The 10172-nt window shown below is 33.5% G+C and overlaps 1 protein-coding gene across 1 annotated transcript; it reads left to right on the plus strand.

Moving 5' to 3' along the window:
• LOC147399067 (myb-related protein 306-like) lies at window positions 1-2685 on the plus strand. Its single transcript, XM_086448480.1, has 3 exons — window positions 1-505; window positions 736-865; window positions 1679-2685. The coding sequence occupies exons 1-3, from the start codon at window positions 373-375 to the stop codon at window positions 2406-2408; spliced, it is 993 nt and encodes a 330-aa protein (XP_086304606.1). The 5' UTR covers window positions 1-372; the 3' UTR covers window positions 2409-2685.
• The last annotated feature ends 7487 nt before the right edge of the window (window positions 2686-10172 follow it).

Raw genomic sequence — 10172 nt, forward strand, 5'->3', positions numbered from 1 at the left:
AGCGGTGAGATTAAATTCCTTGAAAGAAACTTATTTACCCTAAACCCTAATTTTGACTTATTCAGATCACTGTGTGCTTTAAAGAAGATTAGGGTTTCCCAGAGCAAGCACATTGAATGCCACGCGGTTTTGTGAGGCAATAAAGTCCTTAGAACGGCTGACTTTTGCAAGCCCATGGAGTAAATGCTCTTGCTGTCCTCCTTCAAGTCTTGGGAACCTTCTTTCTCTTCTACTATATAGGTGAAGAAACCATTACCTTCAACGTTTGTCTTCATTTCCTAAGAAGAAAAGAAGAAGAGAATCTAGAGAGGAAATAACATTTGTTGAAAGCTTAAAGAATTTAATCAAGAGAGGTAGTGAACTAAAGCAAACATGGGTAGACCACCTTGCTGTGATAAAATCAATGTGAAGAAAGGGTCTTGGACTCCAGAGGAAGATATAATCTTAGTCTCTTATATTCAAGAACATGGACCTGGGAATTGGAGGGCTGTTCCTACTAATACAGGTGAATTTCTTTAGTGTATTTTTTTTTTTCCTCTTTTTTTGATGGTTTTCATTAGATGTGGATGTGGGTTGGTCTGAACATTAAAGAATTGTATTTAAGAGACAGCATGTCCGGAATAGTCATTTGGGTTTTGTTGAAATGAAGCTATAGAGTTCAGTTGACAGTGTTTTGTAATGTAGTTTTGCTCAAAGTGTATTTTTTTATGTGGGTTTTTTTTTTTTTTTTTTCAGGGTTACAGAGATGCAGTAAGAGTTGCAGACTTAGATGGAGTAATTATCTTAGGCCTGGAATTAGACGTGGAAACTTTACAGATCATGAAGAGAAGATGATAATCCACCTTCAAGCTCTTTTGGGTAACAGGTAAAAGCACCTCTCTCTCTCTCTCTCTCTCTCCCTCTCTCTCTCTCTCTCTAGTGTTACATTCTATTTTTTTTTTTTTTTTGACTGGATGCCCTAGAGATAAGATTTTAAGTGCATACCATATTATCTCTAGGGGATTTACTTTGGCTAATAGATGAATAATGTTTTGATGCATAGTATTGTAAGTTTGATGATTTAATCTCATTTTACATCTCTTTCAACATTCATTGGGTGTTCCCTATTTTAGTTCTGCTATCTCTCTCACTTTTTTCTTTCGGCTTTGGCCCATTTTGCTATTTATTGGACCTAGAGGAAGGAGTGGAATAGTCACATCTGAATTTAAAAGGAAAATGTTTCTTGTAAGATTATTTTTGTTTTCTTAGTTTCATATATATATTTTCTGTAGATTGTAACTTTGGGGTTGGATATTTGTGTTTGGTGGCTTAGTTTTTCTGGTACATTTCCCTTTATTCACTTTTCTCATTGAATGAGGTAGGTCTTCTCATTGAACCCACCTTCACCTCCATTAACCACTAACCCCTTGCTTGCTTAGCAAAACAAAAAGGTAGGTCTCTACCTCTTTTTTATTTTCTTCTTCTGATAATATATCATATTTTATGTACATTAAATTAAAAATATTGGTGGATCTAATATGGATCCATTTCTCGGTTTCAATTCCAAAGATGGATAAATTTTTTTTTCCAGTATTTTGTGAATTATATAATAGGTATTAATTTTTATTTTATATAAGGATGAATTATGATATTTAAGAGATTTAGTTTCTTATATTAATGGAAATGTGATGTGGTGCAGATGGGCTGCCATAGCATCCTACCTTCCTCAGAGAACAGATAATGATATCAAGAATTATTGGAATACCCATTTGAAAAAGAAGCTAGAGAAGCCTCAAATAGGTTTTAATAAAGATGGGTTTTCAGATTTACAGCCAATCACCAAAGGTCAGTGGGAGAAGAGTCTTCAAACTGATATGAACATGGCTAAGAAGGCTTTATATGAGGCCTTATCACTGGATGGTTCTAATAGTTTACCTCAATCGAAGGCCTCCAATGACTATCAGTCTTACATGAGAACGCCCCAACCGACTACCTATGCGTCGAGCACTGAGAACATTTCCCGATTACTCGAGGGATGGATGAAAAATTCACCGAAATCAGCTCTAACAACCTCGACGACTACTAGTCAGCATTCCTTCAATAACACAGTAAGGACCGACTCCACTTCTAGTGAAGGGACACCGAGATGGGTGAACAACAATGACATTGTATCACCTGGGAACTTTGAATCGTTCTTCAGTTTGGATTCATCAACCACTGATGTCTCCCAATCCATATCGAATGATGAGATTGCACAATTCACAACCAATACTATCAAATTCGAAGACGAAAGCAAGCCGAATTTGGAAACCCTAGTCCCACTCTCATTGCTTGAGAAGTGGCTGTTTGATGAAAATATTATTGGTCTAGTACAAGGGGAAGATGATCTGATTGAGATGTCATTAGACGACACTTCTGAGTTATTTTGAAGGGATTCTCTATCCCTTTGAGGCTTTTTTGGGGTGATTTTGTCTTCTTTTTTTATTTTTTTTGGTCAAGGCCTTGAACTGATTGAATTCCCCAAATGCAAGAAAAAAGGAGTGTAAATTACATATATTTTATGCATTAAATGGTAACAATATCTACTTAGAATGCCTAACGCTTTATATGAATTATATCAATGTAAGAGGGACTCCAAATATTTTTGTAATTTGTGCTGCTTTAGATGGCTATATCAAGAAATGAGAATTAGAGTTTATTTATTTATTTTTATGAGTCAGGATTTGAGATGAATGGATTTAAAGTTACCATTACTACTCTCGGGAGTCTACTGAATTAGAACCTGAAAAAGGCTCTTTATGTGAATTTAACATTGTCTCACTCTCACCTCACCACATAGTGTTGTGTGAAAACTGTAAAGAGCTTAAGAGATCAGTATATAGATGATGACACGTGGCTCATATAGATTGGGCATGATGGAGAACTCTCTCCTGCAAAATTGTGCATAGTCGAATTTTGTTCAATTCATGTTAAGTATAAAAAAAAAATTGGATGAAGGATCAGGGTAAGAAAAGTGGTTGGATCGATTTCAATTTGCTAATCCCTCGATTTTAATCCAGTAAAACAAAGTTTCCATTGATTATAGAGATATTTGCGAAACATGACCAACTTTTGACGAATTTATGATTGGAGCTCACTGTTCACTTTACTTACCGAAACATGAACGGTAACGATATCAAAGATTTTAAAGTGACAATTTCGCAGGTTTAAAATGACAATCTCACAGGTATCAAATGACTATCTAGCAGGTTTTGCCACTTTTAACGAGATCGACACTACAAATCGGCAAAATTGTCACTTGATTGGAGGGGTAGGGGGTTTGTCACTTTAAACCTGCGATCTCGTCATCACTTGAAAAACCTGCGATTTCACACAAACATGTTTTGGTAATTAAAAATGAACAATTAGCCAGAATTGTAAATCTGTCAAATTCATCTCACCAAATGGTAATTTACCCATTATATATAATAATTAAGAAAACAGGATCGTATATTGTTTGCATTCTTGAAGAGCTTGGACCCAACGTAGAGCAACATATTAGTGTAGACCAAAACTTAGGAACATTTAAAGGAATGTGCTAAAGGTTTTAAAAAAGCAAAGGAAAAAATACAAAAGGATCATGAATTGAGGTAGTGAAAGCATATAAAAAGATGTTGTTTATGGAAAAATTGAATGTAGGAACAAAATTCATTTAGCCAACCCTAAATATTTGGGATAAGACTTTGATGATAATTATAATTCACATAAATAACTAATCAGTTGGAATGGGAAAAAACCCAATGGTAGAACTTGCCTTGGAAATGCGTAGAAAGGCCGTGGAATGCCAAAAAAAAAATTGTTTTAAATTTTTTGGGTTTTGCTCCATTTTTAAGAAGTTTGACCCCATCTTTTTTGTTTTTTCCCTGATAACCAGGTATTCTTACAGACAACAGACCAGGCCCGTATTTGGGGATTCACAGTTCATAGACCATGGTCATGTACAAGGACTAATTATGGGCGGGGCACACGCAACGCCCACACATTACACACACACACACACACCCACACCCACTAGGTAAGTGTAGGTACACCCTCACAAGTGGCCCTTGAGGAATCAAGACTCATTGAGCATCGAACTATAGACCTTCGGGCATTAACCGCTTATCGGTCAGAAATTGCTATTGAGCCAACCCCTCGAGGTTCCATCTATTTTATCCAAACTGTATAAACATGAGATATTTGGAAAGACACATATATTACCTACATGACCACCCCAGCTCCTTGGTATGTGAGTGGTTTGATGCGTAGGATCTAAGAAGATGGTCTTTCTTTCTTACAGTGAAGAAGGTGAGACAAAGCTCTACGGACAATAAAGATCTTGCTTCAGTACCTAAATTTAGAAGGATTCTTTCTCATAGATGTCATTCGGTGCACATGTGATGATGTGATGTGATGTGGGTTGAAGTTAGTTTAGGGAGGATGGGTATGGCTACATGAGAGCCCATGTTCGTTCTTAGAAAGGAAAATGAACTAATCTTTATCTACTCTTTATTTTGTATTTCTTTGGTCATTCTTGGTGTGAATAATTAATTACTTATAAATCTTGCCTACCATTACTAACTTCTTGGACAGAATCATGTGCACCTAACCATCTTACCTCATGTTGTATTAAGTGAAGCATGTGAAATAGATGGCACTCATGTGGGGACAGGCTTAGCATATAACATGAATGATATTGAATGTTTAATTTATTTATTTTTTTCTGTACTATATAACAATGCAAGGTTGGACATAGTCCATACCTTATCCCTAGCTAGACATCTGTATTCGAATAATGTATTGTTTAAATCTTGAATTGGCTCTACTAGTCTGGTGGGGGGGACTTTGTTTTTCACTGTGATTCTCACTGCGTTTCTGTGATACCCATATACATGATTCCTCAAGATACGAGTAAAAAAGCATCTACGGTTATGCATGTGCCTCCACGTAAGAAATGTGAGAATCACAATAAATCCCAATGCCACCCCATTTTTACTTTGTTAGAAATCATCATTGGCGTCATCCTCATTCTCATCATTATTGAAGTATTATCACAAATATTTGGACTCTACTAAACAAATATTGATCCTAAACAACAAAACTAAATGTCGATCCACCCTCGTGGCCTCCCTCGTTCCATACAACAATTAGTAAAAGAAACATTTCTAAGAGGGGAAATCATAGTACACCCTACATTTTCTCCTATTTTACAATTTAAATATAAAAAAAAGTTATTTGGTATGAAAATTATCAGAAACTTGTAACTTTTGGCATATAATTTTGAGGTCTATAAAAATGCATCCATTGGAGAGGAGCTTTCCAATCAACTCCATTATTAACAATTCATGTCTAAGTATATAATTTTAATATTATTATTATTATAGCATCCTTAATGATTTGATTATGGGAAAATTATTTAAAGAGGGCTATTTTTTTAATTAATTATTAAAAAGTAATAATTTTATAAAATGCCACATCTTTAAATTGTAAATTCGTTTGTAAATACGGTAATATGATCGACCAAATCTTTATAAATAGTTAATGATATGTAGTAGTGATCAGATAGGAATTATGTCGAAAAATGTCCCTTCATTGAATTGTCCTCACAATGATCATCATTATTACTATAAAAGAGACAACAAAGAACTAAATCCATAAGTTGATAATTACAACTTTATTCTAATTCCCAATAATACCTTAGAAACTAATACCACCATCATCATTACATGGAGTGTTTCTTGGAACAACTTGTCTAGATGTGGGTTTATTACAGGAATTGTAATTATCTGATACTCTTTTTTTTGTATGCTCTTTGAACATTTCCTTCACAAAACTGTAGATCCATTGCTTCGGGATACATAAGGACGTATATTTATGATTTCATTTAGTTCTGTGAAGGGATCATACAAAAAAGGAGTGTCGATTTATCACAACTCTTATTACAAATAAATTCTTTTATTCAAATATGTCCAAGTGATATAAGCCATGAATTAGACTCATATACCCAATTAAAAAAAAAAAAGGATTTCTGAACAATTGGCTCCACATCAAATCCCTAAAGATGGATCGATCGAAAAACCAAATAGCTTGATTGTGGTTCCCAAACCCAGACGAATGGGTGGATCCCACAAATTTTTTTTTGTAAAATAATTAATATGAGAATGACACCCACGTTAGAAAATTAACATAGCCTATCAAATAGAAGACATAACTAAAATTAATCATACTATAAGGCAATAAATACCAAACCTAATCCTTATTAGAGGATTCCTTTGGAAAGAGAACACCTTGAGCCTTCGATAGAAGATTTTTGGATGTGTTAAAGAATTTAAAAGCTTCATAAACAACACTTTGACACCAATCTCTTGTCTTTATCAAGAGAAGGATCCCTTCTAAACTGATAAAGTGCAAAATCTAGAGAGAAAAAAAAAATCCATAAAACCATGTTTGAAGATCAAGAAGTAATACGTCGATAGACATAATTTTCCCTAGAAATTCGATTGTCAATAAAAGAAGAATGCTCGCTAGATCCCAATATAGACCTCAAGAGTTGAACAAACATGATAAAAAATTGAAGAAAAAAAAAAATTCATTATTTATCATCTTATTTTGTTTTAAACCCAAGATAAGCAGAATCTGCTGTGGATGCACAATTCCTATATTTTTCTTATTCTGAATGATTTTATCCAATTTAATATAACTTTATGGATGATTTACTCAATTATACTTTTTATTTTCAAAAAAAAAAAAAAATTAAAGTGAAAAGAAGAGATTAAAAAGCAAACTATTTTCTCACTCTCATGATTTTTTTTTCTTTTTCTTTTTCATTTTCGTCACTTTCTTTTTTCCTAAATGCATTAACTTTGAATTATCTCTCATTCCAATTTGAAGTGTTTGCGAACTTTATTTATAAAGTAAGATTGTTAATTATTCTTATAGTGTTAACTGATAAAAGAAGAAAGATTGGTCAACAAAAATTGAAGAGAACTACATTGACAAGAAAAAAGTGGACTGGAAGAGGGCCCATTGGACTTTGTTTAGCATAAAATATACATCAAGTGATATTGTGAAATGAGTTGAAATCACAAAACTTCAACGGGCTTAGTTTGGTAAAGTGAGAGTGGGCCCATACATGGGCCTAAAAAGCCAGGCTTGGGTCAAATTTGGAAGGGCACCAGAGAATTATGCTGATTGGCTTAACTTTTTCCCAAAAACAAACTTTGTCTCGATCTATGTCCAATTACCTGGCCCCATTAAACTTAAAATTAGACCATGTTAAGCCCATATTGGATGGAATGGGCTTGGGTTATGTTGTATTTATTGGGCTTATTTGGTTTAGTCTGAAGGAGATCCACTAAAACCCTAAAAAAAAAAATAGCTGAATTAGACCAAGTGATAAATAGTCAAGCTTGGACCCGGTCGATTACAATCCCATTGACAAGTTCAAAATCTAGTTTGACCAAAGTCAACCAAGAGCCAAACTCGTGGCATACCGAGTCCAAGCTAACCGTAATGTATTTTCTTGTTTAGTTTTCACTAGTGGTGCTCCCTCAAATCATAGTCGTAACTCGTAACCAAAGTTTAAAATCTAACTTCAATACAATATTTTAATGAGTCATGATTTTCTGACTCCCCCGTCTTCGACATACTCTCTTGACATGACATGTCTTGAAACTATAGTTTTTTCTTCGGGATACACAACTGCACATCCCCATAAATATGTGTAGTATTCCGATGAAAAAAATCTATAGTTCTGGCACATGCCACATCAGAAGAGCATGAGGAGTATGTCGGGGAGGGGGGGGTTCAAAAAATCATTATTATTCTATTTTAATCAAGAGAAAGGTCGTGACATTCTTGATCAAAATATTCTAAGATCATTCCAAACATTGAACATTTTAGGGTTAATATTTTGTTTCAAACTCAATTGAAATCGAGAAATTTGTACAAAACTTTGAATTATGGTATGAAAAATTATACCTTTATGATGATAAAGTCTAATAATAAATAAAAATTAAATAGCATTGACAACATAAATTCTAACATTCTATTATGCTTGTGTCATGTCTTTGATTGTGCCAAATTTCTTCGAATATTTCCCATTCTACATCTTATCTCAATTATTGTGATTCACAAAATAAATTCAATTTCATGGATACTTTCTTTTTCTTTCCATCAAATCCAAATTTCTCTGTACGTGAAATCCTTTTTTGATGTCACCAATCAAAAGAATGACCTGACATTTGGGTGGTCCTGATGGATGAACACAAGCCACGTGTATGTCATTCATTGGTTGTGGAACCTAAACATCACGCGTATGCCACTTTTGCTGGGCTTATAGTTTTCATTGACTCAGATTAACCAAACCCCTAATTGGGTTAGACAGATAGTGGCTTCGCTTTTGGTCGAGCCAATATATAGCTCCATAGGACGGTGCAGCGTGGCTGTTTTGGTTGGCCACTTTTGGTAAATTTTCAAAGTTCAAATTAATGCTTGGGTGACTTTTGATCAATTTCAAAATAGAAAAAAAAAAAAAAAATTCCCAATAATTACCCGGTTAATTTGTTCTCTGGAGTGGCAAGGTGTTATCTTTTACGAGTGGCAACTTGTTAAGATGACGCGGGCAATCAAACAAAGATGAGAACTGAGTAAAAAAAATAAACAAACACATTGATTCTATGTGATTCCCCTAAAATTGAGTTACATCCACAAATCACATCGATGCAATTATAACAAGAAAATCCATAGTTACAAATTATACTCTTTCACAAAAAATAGAAAATATATATCTTAAAAATATATAATTAACGTTTATATAATACCAATAAAATTACAAAAATACCTTTAAAAATAAATAATAATGACCAGTACCATCAGACTCCACAAACCATAACACAACTAAGACTGTGAACCCCCAAAAGAACAAGAGCGGATTATAGCATTTTTTTTTTCTTGTAACACCCTGGAATATTTCAAATGGTCGAAAGAGTGCCACGCGGACAGTACAACAAAATCTCTTCACTTAAATTTGAAAGTTCAGTGATCATCCAATTTCAAATCCTTAGATGAGGCCATAATAATTCATTTATTTTTTTATTTAAAAAAAATATAATTCTAGCCATAAAATCTAAAGGATGATTTTTTTTTTTTTTTATTCTAAGTTTGTTTTTATGCGATGCACTTTCAACCGTTGAAGAAAGAGATACGGAAAAATAAAATATGCTACAGAGGATCCGCTCCCCAAAAGCACACATGAAAATCCCCCCTTATGAAAAGTTTCAATCGAAAGGTAGTTTGCCATAAGATATGCTAGACAAATTTCTTTTTCATGTTCTTTATATTTATATGGGAAGAAGTAATTATAGTGGGGAAAAAGCATAGTTTTTAAACTCGACTTGACTTAAAAAATGTTTAACAAGTTCAGTTGAATAAAAAAACTCAATAGTTTGTTAGAGCAATCATATCAAAATTTATTAGGAAAAATTACTTAAAGGACCCTCGTGAAAGGGTTTCTTTCTAAATAATCCCTAAGTATTACATGTCAACTTTATAGGACATTTAGTAAAAAAAATTCTTTCTCAATGGTCTCGCACTGGAGAAATCATAATTCTTACTGTCAAAATTGACGTTTTTTTATTTAGTGCTAAGTTCACATTTTTTTATTGTCAAGTTCACTAGTTTTTATTTACTATCGAACTCGAAGTTTGTTTTTTTTTTAATTACTGTTGAGTTCCCCATTTTTTTTAATAAAAAGTGATGCACTCGACATTGGTAAAACCCACCCATTTTCAATTTTCGAGTTTTTCCGACTAAATTACATGAAAGGATCAACTAAAAACTTGAGATAACGATTTGTTTAAACTTTAAATGATTTCAACCCAAAAGAATCATTATTGATCGATTTTATAAAAAACTAAGAAAAAAAAGTGAAAAATCATAATTTTTTACATACATCTTCAAAATATTTCAAAAATCCCGTGAAAATGATTTCTTGTTCTTTCTTAAATCCTTTCGGAGATAATGGAGTCTTTGAAACTTGATTGAGATGTCAAAAATTCAATTTTTAGATGAAAACAATGAGTTCGAACGGTTATGACATTAATTCATGAGAAATATGGGAGATGAAGTTTGAGGACCATTTTTTTTTATAACGAAGGATATTCGTGCCAACTTGC

The sequence above is a fragment of the Akebia trifoliata genome, chromosome 7 (assembly GCF_017979445.1).
Source record: "Akebia trifoliata isolate Shusen 1 chromosome 7, ASM1797944v1, whole genome shotgun sequence".
NCBI classification, from domain to species: Eukaryota; Viridiplantae; Streptophyta; class Magnoliopsida; order Ranunculales; family Lardizabalaceae; genus Akebia; species Akebia trifoliata.

Bases quoted from the DNA above. Each gene is read 5' to 3' on its own strand.
- LOC147399067 (XM_086448480.1), top strand. From the start codon at position 373: ATGGGTAGACCACCTTGCTGTGATAAAATCAATGTGAAGAAAGGGTCT. The intron at 506-735 runs GTGAATTTCTTT...TTTTTTTTTCAG, and splicing joins GGCTGTTCCTACTAATACAG to GGTTACAGAGATGCAGTAAG. The intron at 866-1,678 runs GTAAAAGCACCT...GATGTGGTGCAG, and splicing joins CAAGCTCTTTTGGGTAACAG to ATGGGCTGCCATAGCATCCT.